The 20,666-nt window shown below is 37.8% G+C and overlaps 1 protein-coding gene across 12 annotated transcripts in view; it reads right to left on the reverse strand.

Moving 5' to 3' along the window:
* The window catches only part of EYA1 (EYA transcriptional coactivator and phosphatase 1), a 333,818-nt gene that overhangs the window by 57,206 nt on the left and 255,946 nt on the right, over window positions 1-20,666 (reverse strand). For all 12 annotated transcript variants that reach the window (XM_058275642.1, XM_071207853.1, XM_058275643.2 and 9 more), the window contains 2 exons: window positions 14,267-14,406; window positions 12,806-12,889 (listed from right to left, as the gene is read on the reverse strand). In XM_058275642.1, coding sequence (XP_058131625.1) covers window positions 12,806-12,889; window positions 14,267-14,406 — 224 coding nt within the window. The remainder of the gene's footprint in view (window positions 1-12,805; window positions 12,890-14,266; window positions 14,407-20,666) is intronic.

Here is a 20,666-nt window from a genome sequence, read left to right on the forward strand (position 1 = left end):
AATGTTGATCAGCTGCAAAGGAGTAATCCCAATGTAATTTAAGAATAACGGTAACTCTAGAAGCATCTCATTTAGGGCCTCTGACATTTATTTTTTGGTAATATGGCTCCAGCATATGAATGAGGAAAAGGGGAAAAGAAACATGATTTTTTTCTGATTTGCAACTACTGCTAGTGAAATGATTTGATATTTTATTACTGTTGATTTCTTATTGGTTAAATGATTGAAGCTCCCAGGGAATGCCCATCATGAATAATACAAGGAGATCTGTTTCTGCAGCTCACTCTCCTGAGATTTAGAGGAGCATTAGATCAGAGTGGTTTTACTCCAGGGAACGATGATGTTGAAGATTCACCCATCTCTTGACAACAGCCTCCTTTATTAATTTATAAGCTCCTTAAAGGCAGGAATTATGGTGTAGGCACCCACTACACCACCATGTATGTATCCAAGCAGTTCTTCAAGACTGACTTGCTGAATGATTTGTTAGTCAGGCCAGCAAACAAGTGGCAACTCAAGCAGGAAAGGGGTGTGAGCTGGGCCTGTATCCTGGGTACTGAGGCCCATTTAATATGGGAGGTTTTGTTTGTACAGCTTGAAAAGGGCTACCATTTGGTGGTACGTTTTTGGAATTATTTCATGGATGATTTTAGTGACCATTACTCTACCATTTGCTAAAGGTGAAGATAACAGAGTACCATCTACTATTTCCATTCTGACAAATTATCTGATCGGCTCTCAAGTTATGGGTAGTACTAACACGGAGACCACATGGAATTCACATGGATTACCCATAAGGAAACCACCCTCAATTCCTCCAAGTCCCTGAGGAAGAGCGCGCAGTAGGTACTTTCTTATATGACTTTTGGTTTATTCTGGTGATCAGGTTGAAGTTCATGCTGCCCAAATGATTTTGCTGCCCATTCATGTTGATGTATAGTTATGTCTGCTTGCCAATTTCAGTATTTGTTTATGATATTTGATCTTAACAATGTTTTAAAACTGTTTGGAAGGGTGGTATGGACTCATCCCCAGGTCGCTCAACTTCATCAGGAATTATACTTTTTCATAGTCTAGCAATTTCCACAAAGGTGGCTGGCTTACAGACATCGAGGAAGCAAGGACAGAGGCATAATCTAATTTTTCCCACTGCACAGCTGAAGGCAACCATGTCACAGAGTTGTTAGTGACCTCAGCCAGAGCAAAGCCAGGAAAGAGGGTTGGAAATAGAGCAGAAAGCAGCCAGACATTATAGTTCATTGATAGTGTTGCATAAACAGACATACATTCTTGTGTAAATAGCAACTTTTTCCCCTTGACAACAAGATACCTTTTACACCCTGCCTGTCCAAAGCCTACCAAGTCAAGGTCTTATCCCATCCTCTGTTCTCTTGGTACTAATGGACCGTCCCTCTCTCCCTGCAGGGCAAGCCAACCCCACCTATTGTTCTCCAATCCTCACCCTTAATCTCAGATACAGCCAGCCACAGTTAGCATTGCTCTGCAATTATGGAGGCTACCATGACTCAACTCATTTATAGACAACTTTCTATCTTTCTTAACTCCATCTCCCCCTTGTCTTTTTTTTTTTTTTTTTTTTTTTTTAAAGGCAGTGCTGGGAATTGAACCTGGGACCTCATACATGGGAAGCAGGCACTCGCACCCCTGAGCTTCACCCGCTCCCCTCCCCTTGTCTTTCATCAGTGGGGAGGAGTCATTCTGCCAGCCCCCATTCCTGAAGCTTCCTACCTGCCCATCACCTTTTAAGCACATTTTTCTCATGAAATATATAAAAACACCACATTGGTCTCATAAAAGTCCCACAGACTGGCCTGCTAGAGAAGGGTCAGGTTATATGCTGAACAAATCACAAAGAGTCGAGAAAAAAAAATGCAAGATTCATTTCTACTTAGCCTCAAATGGCAATTTAATCTACTTTTTAGTAGTAGACATAAACACCCCGAAAGAACTGAGGCTGCATTAAAAACAATTTCTTAACCTATTTTCATTTATTTTCTCAAAAATTCTACTTCTGGCTTAAGAGTGTCCATGATTTTCTGAGCCTTAAAATGAATGGAATCCTAAGGAAAACTTATTTATCTCTTTCTGGGATTTTAGATTGTGACCCAGAATATTTTCCTCATTATAAAAACCAAAATATCTTTGTCCTTTCTAAAGAAATGTTAAAGTTAACCATGAATATCTCTAACTTCAGTAAGAAGTCATCTCAGTTTCGCCTAAGAGCAACTAAAAACAGTACCCAAATGTTAACGAAAAAGCAGTTTCTCTTTATTGCTTAGATACACTAGTAAAGTACTGAAAGAAAAACTGTTCCTATTTTTAATATACCTCTGGTTCTCATTTACATACCATTGCACATTTCCCCCTTTTATTCCTTTTCTTTTACCACCTTTTCTAAACTGAAATGCAGAAAATTTAATTGCAAAATAAAGCAAAAATATAAGACAATATAAATTTTTGCAGGTAATAAGTTCTTAAAGTTAATAGACTTAAGAAATATTTTAATCCTAAGTCACTGTTCCAATTTTGCATAACTGCAACATTCTCATTTTCTAAGTGGAATCCACTATATATGGTGTAGGGGGTTTATCTTACTGAAAATAAAAAAAAAAAGAGTGAACTGTGCTTTCTAATTATTATTCATTTTTAATTTATAAGTATATTTTCAATTTATGATAAATGTCTTTTGCATCTCTACCATTTGAAGATGTATGTCACTGCATCTGTAAGATGAAAATCTATACAAACCTATAGCAATTGCTCTTCTATTTTGGATCAGAAAGTAGAATGTACCAGGTTTTAAAAATTGCTATTGAGATAATTAAGACAAAAAGATCTACAAGATGATTCAATAATTTCAAAAAGTATGACTAGTTACTAGGAGTGTGGTTCTTACATTTGATTATGTGAAATAACAGTTAAGGTACCTAAATTCTATCTTCACTGATCCCACTTGGCCACCTAAGATTTCACTGGCAAGTAATTACTGAGAGATGGAGTGGCCCCATGGGGTGTGATGCTAACAATGTGAGCAGGTTTACTAGGATTTGTAGCTCAATGTGAAAATCTTGTAAAGTATGTTCAAAATCAAGTCCAAATCTCTGGGCGGTATCAATCAAATGAAAGAAAAAAACACCAGGCTTGGAACCCTTAAACAATTCCTTAGTTAGAATGCTAATATTACAGCCACAAACTGGGCCCGAATGTCATTTAAAAATCTTTTGTTTTGGGGGAAAAGAAGCTGACAAACAGGAATGGGCACTCTGAGTGCATGAGCGGTTTATTTTCAAGACCTCACGCTAACTGTTCACAAGGAAAGGATTAAGGATAAGCTTCACAATTAGCTCCCTTATCTCAGAAAAGAAAAAAATATGCTAAAACATTATTTCTATTTAAAAATATTACTAAAAGCAGCATGGCAAATGACATGTACAACCTACAGACCCCAGGGTTTCATTGGTATCTTTCCACCTGTTTAAAACTATCAATACCATCAATGAAATATTAACTTCAAAAGTTTATAAGTCCCCATCATTGAACAGTTGGCATGAAATGTCAAGTTTTGGAGGTTGGGTGTAATTCTAATGCCAATTAAGAAATAATCCAGATTATCACAGGAGAGTGTATGCACATGATAAATAAATTATGGTTGAACTACCCCCTGGATGGTTAAAAAAATTAAATAATAAAAATCTAAGCTTGCGGTGGGGCTAATCAGGTCGTTTCTACTGATTAGATATGTGACACTTGGCTGCTTTAATTTTCTTCTTACTTAAGAGACTTCCTTTCAAAATCATGAAAATAATACCAAACTGGAGAGTACGAAAAAGAACTTCACCATTCCAAAGATTAATTTTGATTGCAGAGAAAACTCGATGAATCCCAAACATGGGACAACTGCCAAGAAAAAGTACAAAGAGAGAGGAAGAAGAGAAAGCCAGAGGGGACTGGGCCAATGGGCCTGCCACACAGGGCCCCACGTGGTGCCAAGGAAAAGGCTAACCAGCTAAATCCACTCAAAAGACCTATCGAGATTTCATTTGTAACCACTCTCCTACCTCTCTTTCCTTTCTAGTGTTACAGCCAATTTCTTAGGCCTTTATTATATCCTAACAGCAGGACCATAATAAGCTTCTTTACCATCAGGTTAATCTTCTGAATTGTGCACTTCCCTCACCTCACTCCACTGTTTTAATATTGTTCATTGCATCTTAGTGCCCTCAGCACAAAATCCTGGCTCAATGCTCTCTGCAACCCTCCTTTAAGGGCTTTGGACTAATCAGAGGATTAGATTATATTCCTGGTGTTTTTTGTGTGTGTGTTTTTTTTTAATATTCCTGGTTTTGCCAATTAATAGATGTGTTTCCTGGGGTGAATCATTTAATTTTTCTAAGCCACAGTTTCCTCACTGGTAACAAGAAGGAACTAATGGGATCATAAATGTGAGTCAGTAGTGTAAAACAGTGAGCAAAGGTGCAGTATTTTTATTACCATTACAAAACATTTTCTGCTATTCTTCTTCTGCAAGACTGAGTCTCCAAATATACTTTATAGAGATCCAGCTATTTCCCATTAAAAAAAAAAGCTATGCCTTGCTTCCATCACTCCTCTACTACCCCAGACCACAAAATACACAGCCATTTCCCACTCCCTCTTCCAAACTCCCAAAGTAAGCGTTAAGGATTTAACTGTGTTCCCCACAGTGGTCGTAACCCCTGGTCCCATGAATGTGAACATATTTGCGGATTGGATCTTTGAAGATGTTCTTAGTTAGGAAGAGGCCAAACTGGATCAGGGTGGGCTCTAATCAAGTATGCCCAGTGTCCCTGGAGGGAGTGGAACTGGACACAGAGAGGACTACAGCAGTCAGGAGAGACAGCCCAGGGACAGAGGCAGAGGCTGACCCCAGCAAGCCAGCCCAGAACCCATCAGCCTTCAGAGGATGCGTGACCCTGGGGACATCTTGATTTTGGACTTCAGAATGGCAAGAAAATAAATTCTCAGTTATGCTAGCCAGTCTTGTTGTACTTGGTTACAGCAGCCCTGGCAAACTAAGACAGGAAGTATTAACAGCATGATTTATGGAGTGCCCCTGAGTACTTTTCTAGGTGTTCCACATTGTTCTCCCAACATCCCTGTCATTGCTGGTACTTTACGGATGGGAAGATAATATACAACAAGAGAAACTCAGATTATAAGGTGCTTTCCCCAAAGTCAAAGAGTAAGGGAGCTCTGAAGCTGGCAGGGGCAGGTCAGAGCGGTGACTGGGAAGCAGAGATGATTCGTTTTCATTCACTGCATCCCCTTATACATTTAGGAATAAGAAAAACCAAGATTTTATTCCATAACATAACAAGCACCTACTCTTCAGTCACACGTTACTGTCAGCCTAGAGGCAAAGGGAGCAACTGTGAGGGTAAGGGCCAAGAAAAGGGTTGAAGATGGCTTTTTCAGCTGGAAATTCTATGACTGGAAATTCCTCTGATAGTCAAAAAATATATATTTTTTAAAAATTTATTTAGAGAGTTTAGATTCTATGTCATTCTACAGCATACAAAAGTTACGTTTGGAACCATAAATTATTTCATCAATTTAATCAAACGTGGCAGTGATACATAAGGAAAAAAATAAAATCAAGGAAACACCCTTCATGGTTCAACTGGCCACTCATCATCTTGAGTATACTTATCCCCCAGTCTATGAGTACTTGAAACTAGGTTTTGGTTTCACTCCTTTGCCAAAGAATTGAGAACTGTGGCTGAGACAGCTATCTGTCCATCAAAATCCAGTATCACTTTCTTCCTGTGTACACAAGCTAGTCAATGTTTCCCAGGCTCCCCTGCACTGTGCCCATGTCACTGAGTTCTAACCAGCGCCTTGTGCATCAGAGTCGGATGTGCTGCTTCTAAGCATGACCCAGAAAGCTGTCCACCGATGCTTCCCCATTTTGTCTCAGTGGGCTAGAATGCTGATGACAATAACAAAGCCTAGTAAGCTACCAGGAGAAGATGGCACAACTACCATCTGCACTGCCAGAGCTTGCAAACCAAATCCCCAAACCAAGCAACCTGGAATATCCACTCTCGGCTGTTAAATGAGAAAGAAGTAAATACCCATTGTTTTTGAGCCATTATATTTTTTATCTATTTTCAGAGCAGTTTCACCAAATGAATGAATTCATAGGCTGGTCTGTACTCTACTGGTTTCCAAAGTGCATACACATGGTGCCTTTACTGAATTTATAATTTGTTCTGCCACAGTATTGCTGTCATTTAATTGTCCTGGTGCTCTGAAGGCAGGAGTAAAATTTATCAACACAAAATTCAGAGCATGCATGATCTAGAGAACTTTTTCTATAAAGAGATAATCAACATTTTAGTTTTTCAGACCACACACAGTCTCTGATATATATTCTTTTTTTTTTTCTTTCAAAATTATCCTTTAAAAATATGAAAACCATCTTAGCTAAAAGGCCTTTCAAAAGCAGGTCATGAGGCAGATTTGATCCAGAGGCTGTAGTCTGCCAACCCCTATTTTAGACTCCTGGTCTAGAGCTTTAAAATACAGAAAAAGAATTCCATGACATGGGGAAATAACATGACATTCAAATTTGGGAAACTATCAGTAAAGTTTTCTTGGAACACAGCCATGCTTATTTGTTTACATATTATCTATGGCTGCTTTTGCACTGTGGTGGCACAGCGGTTGCTGCCATAGACATATTGTCCAGAGAGTCTAAACTATGTGCTCTCCGATCCTTAACAGAAAAAGTTTGCTGACTCCTGATCTAAAGATTCCACAAGAGAAGCCCTTCTGTTTAAGTGACTTTATCCCCTAAAATCTGATGAAGACAATCACCTGACCATCAGCATCCACAAGAGAAGAAAGCTCCATGTGAAAAGTGTGGCATAGGACTTTTATGATCCGTTCTAGCACAAATTCCTATGAGACAAGGTGTTAAGTGACAATAGAGAGAATTAAAACAATCAAGACATCTGGCATAGCTAATTTGGGGAGTTCTCCCACTAAAGAAAACCATGCTTGGAGCATCAGCACAATACTTATTTGGAATGTAAGTTTCAGATATGTATTTTGAGATTCATGATTGGATTATATTATCTGTTTTAAAGTGATCATTCAATGAAGAAAATAAATCTAAATCTAAGAAATTTAAGTCTAAATTTGTTCAGTAAAATTGGGAAATTTGGATTTAGTTTGAAGGTAACTTTAAAAAATTCATTAAATAAAAACTCGGCCAGATATTATTAACAACATCCTAATTTACAGTAACACCCATGAATTTCATTTACCCCCTAAGATGCTTCCTTTTCTCCTTTCTAGGCAAGGCTGTATTGTACCCAGCACCCTCTTTTTGTTCCCACCACTTTTGTTATAAAACAACACTTCCTTATAACACCTGACAGTACTACTTCCCACAGCTAGGATTACCTGGAAGGTGGGACAGCGTCAAACTTTTTTGGTACATATTGCTGTAACATGCCCTAATTTTGCATTATATCAACCAGATCCTGTATCCCCTTTCAGAATGGCCTACTCATTGAGTTGCCTAAGCTACTGTGACTAAGCTACTTCTCAAGTATCTAGTTCCCATAGAGACAGAACAGCTATCACATTGTCAGGCATTCATTTCTTTTATATGCATGTAGAGTTAGGCGCAGCCACATGCTCTCCTTGACAATTGCCAGGAACACCATTAAATTTGTGCTCCAAAGAAAGAAGGCTGCCCACTAAATCTCTTTTAGACCTCTCTCCTCAGGTCCTGGGGGAATGAAAGGGATGTAAGATGCTCTGATGAGCTTGGTAATCATTATTGTTTGGAGGGATCCTTCTTGAACTGTACATTTTTATGAGGCATTATCATCAGATTTGGAGGCACATTCTGCCCGACCTTTCTGAAGAAGAGAACATCAAGTCAGCTCTCTTGCTGCTTCAGGCCCCTGAGACATCCTCAACCGTGTATCCTCAAAAGCCACCCTCGCCAGGAAAAGATGCCTTTGGAAACCACGACAACAGGCTGGCTACTGTGTCCAACATTATATTAGTTTCCTGGATGTGATCACAAACACCACAAGATGGGTTGGCCTAAACACAGGGATTTCCTGGTGCACGGTTTTGAGGCTAGGAGAAGTCCAAAATCGAGGCGGCTGAAGACTGGCATTATGAGGCTGCTTGCCAGTGACTCCCAGTCCTTAGCTTTTCTGTCACATAGTGATGTCTTCTTTCACTTCTGGGTTCCTCTGATGTCCAACTTCTATTCCTCGCTGTGGCTTTCCCCCTGTGGCTTTCTCTGTAAGGCCTCTATAATAATAGACCTATCCTGATTTAGGTGGCCACACCATAATCAAAACTGACATCTTCAAAAGGTCCTATTTACAATGGGTTCCACATAGGAATGAATTAAGATGAAGAACATGGTTTTTGTTTTGTTTTTTTCCTAAGGTGCTTAATTAAAATGTATCACAAGCATAAAGGAGGTGGTCAATAAAAGTTTAGGAAAACGTAAAGCTAAGTATATCTAACGAGCTGTACACCAAGGACAATAAATCTGATAGCTCCAGCCCTGACCACTTGCGTAGTGCCCCAGGCTCACCTTCAAATGCCTTCTGTCTGGGTCAAGTAGATGTCTAATAGACATCTCAAACTTGTCCAAAACCAAATTTTCAATTTTCCGTCCAAATTCGTTTTCCCCATTCTCCCAGTTGCTCAGGACAAAAACCTGGGAGTTATCCTTCACTCCTATTACTTGCCCTTCCATCCAAATCATTTCCAAGTCCCACTGGCTATACCTTCCGTATGATCCAGTGTCCAGTCATCTCTCTCCTCCTCCACTGCTAGCTCATCAGATCATTGCTGAAACCTCCTGTCCACACCGGCTTCCACTCCGGTCCCCCTCCAGTTAATAGTCTACCTGCAGTTAATGGAATCTAAAAATCTAAATCAGATCTCGTTACTTCCTCCCTTGAAGTCCACAATGACTTCCTGTGGCACTTAGGAAATGAGATTAACTCTCTTGACAATGACTAGGAGGCTCTTTGTAATCTGTCCTCCTTCCCTAACCCCGTTTCTCTTTTTACAAGTTTTATTCACATACAGTACAATCCATCCAAAGTGTACAATCAATAACTCTCAGTACAACCACAGAGTTGTGCATTCATCACCACCATCTATTTTAGAACATTTTCTTTACTCCAAAAACAGAAATTCCCTTACCCCTTCTACCCCCCTATTAAACTGATTCTTAGCATTGGAGTAGTACCTTTGTTACAATTGTTGAAAAAATTAATATTACTGTTAATTACAGGCGATAATTTGTTGTTCTTTTTCCAATATACCACCCCATTAATAACACCTTGTGATAGGGGTGTGCATTTGTTACAGTTCATGAAAGGTCATTCTTCTATTTGTGTTCTTAACCACAGTCATCATCCACAACAGAAACCCCATTTCTTCTGATTCTCCATCTCCATTACTAAATCCTGCCTCACTGTCCCTCAAACATCAAACTATTTTCTGCCTCTGTGCTTTCTGTTTCTTCTGCTAAGAACACTCTCCAGATCATCACATGGCTGGCCTCTCCTGGTCATTCAGCCCTCAGGTTCAAAGTCACTCTCAGGAAGTACTCTCTCCTCCAATTCCTTCAAGACCTCTCCCATGGCATCACATCACATTGTTGTTATGTGTTGATTAGTTATGCGTCTTCCCTGCCATTCTAGAAGTTCTGTGAGAGCAGGGATCTTGGCAGCCCTGACCCCACTGTGGAGAACAGGGCCTGGAACAAGCAGATGCCCGGGTTAAATTTGTAGCACTGATTTCGATGCAGCAATGAAGGAGCATGGAAGAGCACGCGCTTTGAAGCTAGGCAGACCTCAGTTTGAATATTGCCACCATGTGACGTGGTGTAGACTACACAACTTTTCTGATCTCAATTTCTGTCACCTGCAAAATGGGCTTACTAGTACCTATTGCAGTGGGTTCTTATACTGCTTAAATCATGTAACCAGATGTGCAAAGCTCTTACCATAACAGAGACTGGCACGTGGCAGGCAGGCAGCAAATTCACTTCCTACTCTAACGTGGAAGAAGTTAGAATTATTTTTCTAAAGCAAGACACTAAAATATATTGTCAGCTATAGATTACTTGAGTCAAAACTTGTGTTTGCTACACAGACACAGACACAAACACACACACACACTCACTTATTCCCCAGTCCAATCTTTGTCTATATGCAGAGTCCTAATTATGGTTCCATTTTTCAAAATCTTTTTTTTTTTTTTTGGCCTAAAACACAATTATCCAACCACCTAACTATAAACACATTTTTCTGAGGTTTGCAAATGAAATAATCCTTGGGACCAGATGGAAAAATCATTGCTCTCTCTCAATTAATAAATGAAGAGCTTACATTTAAATATTTCAAATCACTCACACTTTACAGGATATAAATTTGGCTTTTGGAAATTGGCTACTGGAAATTATATGAGATAAAATTTTATATTATGCCTGGTATGACAAAACTGAACAAAAACTATTTGATGAAAACCCAAGTACAAATGGTTGACATTTAAAAAAAAAAAACAAAGCATTTTTTAAGTTGAGAAGTTTTTAAAATTTAATTTCAAAAAAATTAAAAATGAACATTTATAAAGAAAACTCATGATAGTTGTAATGTATTGTTCAAAGACTATTTTGTACAGAGTCTGAAAACGTAAAAGAAGAAATGTAAAAAGTCAGGGGTTTCTAGGTTAGGTGTGAATTCCAGTGTGTAACCCAATAATTTATGGCCAAAGATTGGCAAAAGGTCAGCGGGTCGTGGCTGTGTACCATCTAACTCTAGACTGGCCCTTTCAATGGCTAACAAAGCGCTGGTCAAACTTGGCTTCAGTTTGGATTCACCCATACCTCATGAGCGTCTGGTCTCCAGTGGGAGTTTTAAGGACTTACGACTTTCTGGATGGTGTTCAAATGCTGGTATTCTAAGTGCTGGCTGTTTTTACTACTTCTGAGTGAGTTCCAAGAGTGAGGTTTCTACCTCAGGAGTTAGTCATAGGGGCATTATAATGGCTTGGATTTAAGGAGACCTTCTGCAAGATTCTTCCTAATGCCATGCCTGTATTTCAGATATTAATCTTTAGTTGGTTTTTAAAATAGTTATAGAAATAGGTGTAGTGATAGTACTAGTAGAAACACTGATTAAAAAAAAAACACAGCTAATATTTATTGAATCCTTACTATGTGCCAGTCACATAGTAGAGACTTTACTTGAGTAACAGACTCTGTGGCCTTGTTTTCTATAATTTGTGCCTCTATTTCTGTCAATTGTCTCTGACTTTCCACTAAAATAGAACATGTTTTACAGATACCTTATCTCTGAACAGAAATTCAAATTATGTAATGTTATTTCTCTTAGGAATGCCCACGTATGCATTTTCCAGCCTTTATTGATCAGGTGTGTTTTTAGGGTTGAGAGAAGAACAGATGATTGGTGAAGTTCAAATGATAATTCCCTCACTTTCACTTCCAGACTGCACCAACATGGCTGGTACTCAATATATAATGATTGAAACAAATATTTATTGAAAGAACGAATACCTGATCAAATGAGTCATGAGAGCACATACATTTTATGGGTCTTGAGTTTAACACTTAATCGTGAGAAACAGTCACAAATACACACAAATTCCAGCTGCTAAGACTCTAAACCAACACCCTCCCAGACCTATGACTTGCAATATTATTTCTTTAAAGATTAAACAAATTAGAGATATCGTATTTGCAAGATAATATCAGAAATTTCCTACAGCCACTGTAAATAATATGATCTTTGCATGGGAAAAGTCTCTAAAATCACCACGAAATATACAAAAAGAATAAAGAAATTCCAAGGTTTTAGGAAACACAAATGCCTCACAACAAAACTGAAATTTTACTTATGGAAGGTAGTCTGTAGTATCATTATTCACCTTCAACACCCAGAAAAGTACTGCAACAGCATCTAACATTGACTCACTAGACCTGTTGCTATTCAGAGCCCAACACCGCATTCCACCTGAATAAATCTGAAACTGATAGCAAAGTGACTTATAAAGCATTTATATCAGGTGCTTTGAAAATAAAATATCAACACTGCTAATCACTGAAGACAACAGCAAGTGAAATATTTGCTTCATTGAATGTGCTTTTGAGGGGATACAGGAAATGAAAGGACAGGGCAATTAAAAAAAATACAACAGGGAGCAGACGTAGCACAAGTGGTTGAGTGCCTGCTTCCCATATACCAGGCCCTGGGTTTGATCTCCAGTACCTCCTAACAACACAAAAACATGCAAATAAATGAAAAAACCCAATTTGAGGGAACTGGTACAGCTTAGTGGTTGAGTGCCAGCTTCCCACATAAGAGGTCCTGGGTTCAATCCCTGGCCCTAAAACTTAAAAAAAAAACCCAAAAAAACCCCACAAAACATCTTTCTATATCACCTACACATTTTAGCCTACAAGAGCATTCCATCACTTTTACTCATTGAGGTCTGAAATACAAATAAATATAATTGTAATTTATCTTATTTTCAAGGACCTAAAAATAATCTTTTTTGTTCATTTACATGTTTTGCCTTACTTTATATATTTGATTATATCAATAAATGAGGTTATTTTCCTTTTCATATTTTAAGTGTATTATTTAAAGTTAAATCCCACTTGGACAAAAAATCATATCTAGGCATATTTACTCTAAAGAAATAATAACTGATGCCTCTTGGTACTCACCCTCCCATATCTGTTGGCATAGGACCCAGTAAGCAAGGAATGGAAAACAATGATCGTCTCATCCAAGTCCCAGATGAACACCCTCTACAAAGAAAGAACCAAATCAATGTGTCTTTGTCTTGATCGAGCAACCTGTTATTTCAGTTAACGTCAACATGAAGAGATAGTATTAACATGGAAGACAAATGGAAAAATCTAAATTATTATTATTTTTTTAATATAACTGTTTCAAAGATGATCTTTCAGCTTTTTTCCCCCAATGTAGCTTGGTAGAAGTGATAAATTATATTAGCAACATCAGTATAAATATAGGAGAGATAATAATAAATGTCCTTTCCACTTCTGTAGTAAAATCTCAGTCCTGGGTCTGAAGTATATATACATAAAGTATATATATATATAGTATAAGCATATATATATAAGTATATATATATATATATATATATATAAGTATATAGATATAGTATAAGTATATATAAAGTGTAAGTATATATATATAGTGCTCTAACCTGTCCTTAATTTCTGAGATGGTGAGGCACAAATGATTAAAAATCATTCAGTTTATCTTTGTTCCTCTCTGACCTGTGTTCATTAAGAAGTGTTAGAATAACTAATTCTATGTTTTACTCTTATCAAGCTAAGTCTTCGAAAAGTTCACATTAAAAACTAAAACTTGACATCATCTATCCACTTCAGTTACCTGTGGGGTTGTCATCAGTTGGGTGAGGGTATGTGTTGCCCTGCCAGGTTTTTATCAGTTGTTACAATAGAGATATTTGATAAATTAAGCAGACCCATCATACATCATCTCAGACATACTCATGGTCTGTTTAGAATTGGACTTGAAAGAAGACATTTTAAACAGATCTTTGAGACACCACAAAGAACTTCCCAAGCCTGCTTTTTCCCTCCTCCTGTTCCTTCTCACACTAGTACATACTCACATAGATTCTGCTGGAAAAAATAATCTTTTCAGCCAAAATCATCATGTTTTCCACCATCAGATTTCACTTTGGCAAAAAGTAGAAACTTAATTGCAGTGGATTCAAGGCTATGAAATCTTCTACCCTTTAAGGTCTTACTTAATCCCTTCTGCTTTTGAACTCCACCAAACTATGTCTTATGAAGTGCCATTTAGAATATTTCAGGATTTTCTTTCTCAATATATACAAATAAGTCTCTAATTTCAAAGTGGATTTTATCAAACATTTTTAGTACTACACTAACTTGCTTGAAATGGCAATTATATAGTGCAGTACAAGAGAATTTTTTTCAAGCAGAATTATAGAATTTATTAAAGAGAAACAGAAAAATGCCTTGCCATATAGTTAATATGGAAGAGAAAACAGTAAGAAAAGAATTTGGATATCTGGTCACTGCAGTTTACATAGCAGGGATATTGAACCACAACTTAGCTACTAAGACACCTTGTTATTTACTTGGGCGTCGGCAGTGACATACCTCAAGATCAGAATCTGGGGGAGGTGAAGGATTATTGTTTCTTCGGCCCCGTCCACGTGATTTCCCATCTGAACCACGACGCAATCGATCAGAATCTGAATCTTTAATGGGTGTTGATGGACTGTGGATTGTACTGTACTCTGCAGAAATACAGGAAGGACTTTCATCTTTCAGCTCGACCACCAGGGTGCCAAGATTGACCTTTTTAATTCCAATGGAAGTTTGAAGAGTACAGCACATTTCATTCTGCTTAAATTCTATATGATCTTTTACTTGCATTGGTAAAGAACTTATGAGCTCTCTGACGCCAACATTTGTTTTGAAAGAACACGTTATCAGGAACAACAAAAATTTCATCAGGGGTAGGAGACAACAGGTTGTACTAAGTTGCCTAGAATTTGCCTAGTGGTTCTCAGGGATAAGATGATGTTCCCCCCAATCCCCACATCCACTTCTCTCTTTCATTCCACAAATGGTGCCTGGCCTCATTGAGAGATTCACACATTTGCCTCAGCAGCGGTTCTCCTACGTACAAAAAGATTCATGGAAAGAGATGAAAAGAAAAACCAGCACTGGGGAAGGGAAAACTGAGTCAGCAGGTAGATATTTCTTTGAATTAAAAAAAGAAAAAAATTCTCCATTTCACTCTCATTTTATGTGAGAACAGAGAGTGGCAAGATAAGGAAAGCAGATATATTGGCAATGCCACCCACACATCATGAGCTTTTCCCATGACTAAGTTTCTTGGAATCCAGAATACAAAATCAGCCATCGTATTAAAATGTGGGCAACTCAGAGAAATCACTGAAATAATTACATAGAAACCATAAAATAATTAAAGAACAACCTCCAAATGGCTCGGTGGAACGGCTGGCCAGTGGTTACGGAGGTGGTGGAGATTCTTGTTTCCAGAATGAACCCAAAGCCTCTTACAATCACTTCCTAGGTACGTGTTTTTCCAGCAGACTCAGCCTATCAAGGAGATTAAGTTCTACATATCAGACCATCTCTATGGCTCCCAGATTCCAGAAGTGCTAGCTCTCCTCTCAAAGTTCTTTGCCAGGTTTCTCTACCAGAAATAGGATGAAATTTCTCAGTCTAATATGAAGAATAAAAGCCTTTTAGCATGATTAGCCTCACAGTGATGCTGTTGACATTACATTTCAACAAACAGAAAAATATGGAATAAAAAATGAGGTAGCATTTATTAATGTACTATCTGCCTTCAACTGTACCAACAGAGACCTCCATGCATTAAACCATGTGGTCTCAGTATTACCTCCCAGCTTAAGTGCTTCTCAAAAGCCTTATGAGTCAGAGAAGATAGGAATGGGTTTTGACAGAGTAAATTCTAGTTTGCAATTGCATGAAAGAGCCCTATACCCTTCGTTGAAACTTAAAACCTAAATAGTTTCCTACCACTTTTAGATGAAATTTTTGCTTATCCTCCACCATAGCAAACAAGATGGCAAAGAGCCTCAGATACACTGGGCATGTGATCCTCATATCCAGAAACCACTATGATGACTTGTAAGACTACGAGTCGATTACAATCAGAAAAAACAAATCTCCACTCAATGGGTCAGTTTTAGTTGTCAGTGATACATTTTCAAGCTCAGTCATCTTATAGAATTGCTGGGACATGTGCTGGCTGGCAGAAATTAAGCATTCTCTAAATTGACATTAAAATTCTTTTACTGCAGAGGCAGATGATTGTGGCATCCTGTCCTCAAGATATTTCAAACAAGAACCCCGCATCCATATTTTATGGAGAATCAGGGACTTCAGATGAGTACATTTTTAAATAGTTAAGAGGATTCAAATTTCTGGGTCTTTTTTTTTTTTTTTTTTTTTTTGAAAACAAACAAACAAAAAATCTTGGCCTTCCTTTTCTGTAAATATTCTGCAATCTGCAACTCCATACAGATTCCAGATACTACCATCTGAGAGAGAACACACGTCTACCTCTTTAATAGTTTCAGAATGGAGCATTTACTATACAACTCACACAACTGGAATTGGATTCAACTTGAACTTCAGGTATTTGTCTGCAAAGTCTACCTTGAATTGTGAGCTTGTCTCCAGCTTTTGGAAGTTCATTTTCAAGAAGAAGCTAAAAGACATGTCAAAAATGCCTCTCAAATGCTTAAGATCACCAGAAAGCTATAAATATATCTTTTCCTTCCAGTTGAATGGAAATAAACAACCACCATGTTCAAGAACTATGATACTTGAATTATATTCTGTAAATTGTCTGATTTGTTATAATAACCCAGTAAGGATGGCATTTTTACTTCCAACTCACTAGGAAACCAAGGTATGGCACAGTTAAATATTTTGGCAAAAGTTAAATATTAAATGGAGGTACCAACCTATACCTATGAGTTTCTCGCCAGTCTTTTTTTTCCTACTAGGCAATGGCATCTGAACTATGCTTTCTTACTCAAAATAAAGCATTCACAGAAACGTAAGCTAAAATATGTTTTAACTTCTATTAAGGGGGTCAATATTAAAAACTTACATGTAATGACTGTTTTTCCTCTTTTTGTTGCTAATTTGCTATTAAATATTTTGTCTATATTGGTTTTTAGTATTCTTTTAAAAAAACCCATGCAATAAATTTCTCTTAGTATTTATGTTCTAAAACAATCACTCCTGGCAAGCTATAATCTTATCACATTTTTCTTTTTGCCTTTGCTTCCAGGCAGTTTAGAGTTAATTTTGTCCTCAAAGTACTATATCTTACCTAAGCTTTCTTAGTCTAGCTTCCCTTCTACTAATTTCCCATTTCTTTATTTCTTGTTGCTTACACTTCTTTATCCCTACTTTAAAAACCCAGTTGAATCTTATAAAATATATTTCATCTCAATATTTTTGGAATTAGAAAATAGTTCTGTTATGGCCCACCCCCAAAAGAAAACAAATTCAATGAGCAAAGTATACAGAAAGATTTTAAAACCATGTTACCTAAAGTTTTTCCATTGGCAGGGGAGGAGGGGAACAAACTAAAAGGTGGCCAATGTGACACCTTTAGATTAAGTTTATATATATAAACTTTATAGGCATCAATTTATTAGAAGGAAGATGAGATTAATTAAAATGATGCAAGCTAGTTAATAATCTCTTCCTCTTTGTTCCATGAGGTGAAATTAATGCTTTTACTCTCCTAACCAGCTTTTCTGACTCTAACTTCTCCTTCCTCCTATTAGTGCAAAACAACTGGGAACAACAAATAATTTAATCTTCTAATCCATCGGCATCTCAGGTTTCATTAAAATCCTCTCTAAACTGTTCGACTCTACCCCCACTGAGATAATGGATGTGAAAGCACTCTGAAGAACATTCATTTCATGTCACAAACATTGATTGGATGTTCCCACTATGCTAGGCTCTGTACTAGGTATTTGAAATATAATAATGCACCCCATAGACATGGTTTCTGCCTTTGTGGAGCTTAACGTTCAGAGGAAGTCATTGACTCATGGACAAAAAAGAGAGGTTACAAAAAATGTGGAAAAGGTAATGACACAGGAAATGTAGAATGCTAGGAGACCACAGAGAAAGACCCCATACCTCAGATTTGCAGGGTTAAAGATGCTTCCTGAATATGGAGGACAAACGAATTAGGAGAGGGGGAACAGAAATGATTTCCATGCAGAAGGATCAGCATGTGTGAAGGTGCAGAGGGAGAGAGAGCACAGCACGTTTAAGAATTGGGAAAAAAAAGAAAAAAGTTCGGTATGTCCTGAATCTACAGAGGAAGCACCAAGAGACGAGGTTAGAGTAACGACAAAGACTTCAACGAGATGACTCTAGTTCCAGTGTGGCCAGGGCCTTGGAGACAAGTGAATACTGAGAGTCAGGGAGACTAGCCAGGAAGACAATTCAGTCATTCAGGTGAGGGATGTTGGTGGCCTGGTCTCAGGTAGTGTGGTCACAGAAAGTGACAGATGTTGCTGGGAGGCAAAATGAGTAACTAGTTGGATAAGGGAGTGGGAGGAAGTCAGGGCTGATGACCATGCCAGAGGCTTGGTGGCTGGTGGACCTTAATATCAGGGATTTAGGAAGAATGGGACGAAAGGAAAAGGCTCAGTTGTGGACATATTGAACTTGAAGTGACGGCAGGCATCCAAGTAGAGAAGTCCTGTAGATTATTAGTTGCTGTAAAGCTTAAGGCTGAAGCTCAGAAATTGATACTGTGTGTAATACAACTAAAGAAAGGGGTGGAGATAAGACCCCCTGGCAGTGTGGAGAATGCATGGGCAGAGGAAAGTTGTGGAAGAAAGCCAAGGTCAGCGTACTGGAATGAGTATGCCAGGAAAAGAGTGATAATTAAGGTCAGGTAGGCCAAGGGAGAAGGTAAAATGGAGTCTGAGTCAAAGAGGACTTAAGGTCAATATGATCTTTGAAGTATTTGGAAGGAATATAAAACAGATTCGAGAAGAATTTAGGAGATAGATTGGTGGGTCAAAAATGAGATAGAAGGTACAAGAGCAAGCAGGAGGTAAAACTTCTATGGTGTTACTGATAAGTGTATACTAGCCAAATTCAGCAATAATTTTTAATCCTCAATCTCACTTGACCTCTCTGTGGTATCTGACACTACTAACCTCCTTTACACCACGTACATTTTGGACTCTCTTGACTTTCCGTTCTTCTGCTTCTCATCCTCCCATTCACACTGCTTTTTCTCAGTCTCCTTGGAGATCTCTTCCCTGGCCCAAAGCTTAAATGTTGGTTTTCTCTATATCAGTGATACTCAAAGTGCTAATGTGTGACAAGATAAGATGTTTGCACAATGATGTTAAGTAACATAATGCCTCTTTCATCAGAAAGTTTTGTTAAGAAAAAAAAATTCAGGTAAACAGTGTAGTTAGGGATGCAGTTGATATACATGTGGAAGCAAATCCCTTATGGATAAGTAAAAGACAACTGGAGGACAGGCAGCCAGTTGGGTGCTACAGTTTGAGTAGCAGTGCACCAGAGTTTCACCCATGGTACTCTTATTTCACTACTTCATAGTGTCTGTAAGAGGGATTTCAATGAGAGCCTCCATGCTGATGAATTCTAAAGCTTTACCTCTGGATCTTTTGACCTGCTTGTTATTATCTTTCTATCTGAATATTCCATGGCGCCACAACTAAACTTGTTTCAAACAGAATCTTCCCTCTCTACTAATTGAATTAATGATGCTTTTATCTTCCCAGTTTCCCAAGCCAGAAAGTCCTTACTGACTCGAGCACTCAAGCCAAGCTAAGTCCTGTTCTTTCACCTTCTAAACACTTTTGGTCTAAGTTGGGGCTCTAATCATCTCTTGTCTCAATTCTTATAATAGGCTACATCCAGGCTTGCTACTCTCTAGCTCTTCAACCATCTCCACAATACAGAGAATTTTTAAACCCTTCAAAACTCCCTAATTTGTAACAGGAAGGACCATCTACTTTTTAGGAGACTGAGCTATGAACTTAAACTGCCAGGATTCAAATCTTCACCCCAACACTGATAAGTAATATGACTTTGTGCAAGTTATTTACCTTTTCCATGACTCAGTTTCATCATCTGTAAAATGGGAATAAATAAGACAAAATAAGATAAAACTTATATACATGTAAAGGTACTTAGAATAGCACATGGCACTATCACTCTGCTATGTTAGCTTCCTCAAAAGAAAGAAGTTTCACTGAGTCGATCACTTTATCTCCAAGTATTCTTCACATTCTACATTTCAGATAGACAGAACTAATTATCTCAGTTCCCTGAAAGTCATGCTGTTTCATGATTTTTTATAGAATACCTTTTCTCAACTCTTACCCCTGATCTGTGAAATTCCTATTAACAGTTAAAATCCAAGCCCAAGTGTTTTTGTGAATGCCCTTGTAAATCTTGGTCCCTCCTTTGTGGTTATATTTATCTCCACTATAGGATTATACGATTTTTGCAATTATTTATTTTTGAAGCAGATAATAAATAATTTGATTTAATTAATTTGAGCAACTATTAGACCATAAGCTCTTGGAGGACCAATCCTGGCTGTTATTTTTTTTCATGTAAAAAAACCTGACCACTGAAAGACTGTTTCTCTAGTTTAGCTCTTACTCTATTAAAGATATGAAGATTATCTAATTATTTTTACTAGCTAGCCAAAAATATTTATGAATAGGAGATAGCTGTAAATATTTTTAAAAGCTCATTTAATCTTTACATAGTCAATCACAGAATGTGAAAACCTATATAAGATTACAAAAATTATTCATTTGTAAATACTCCCAAGGATTTCCCAAATCCTTCAATAGTAAGAAACAAAGAATTGGAATTCAGAAGAGTCCATCAAATTCCTTTTAGTTTCTTTACTTCTTCTTAGCCAATAACTTCTACTTAATCCTGGCCTAAATTTCTTGTA

This window comes from Dasypus novemcinctus, chromosome 14 (genome assembly GCF_030445035.2).
Source record: "Dasypus novemcinctus isolate mDasNov1 chromosome 14, mDasNov1.1.hap2, whole genome shotgun sequence".
Lineage (NCBI taxonomy): Eukaryota > Metazoa > Chordata > Mammalia > Cingulata > Dasypodidae > Dasypus > Dasypus novemcinctus.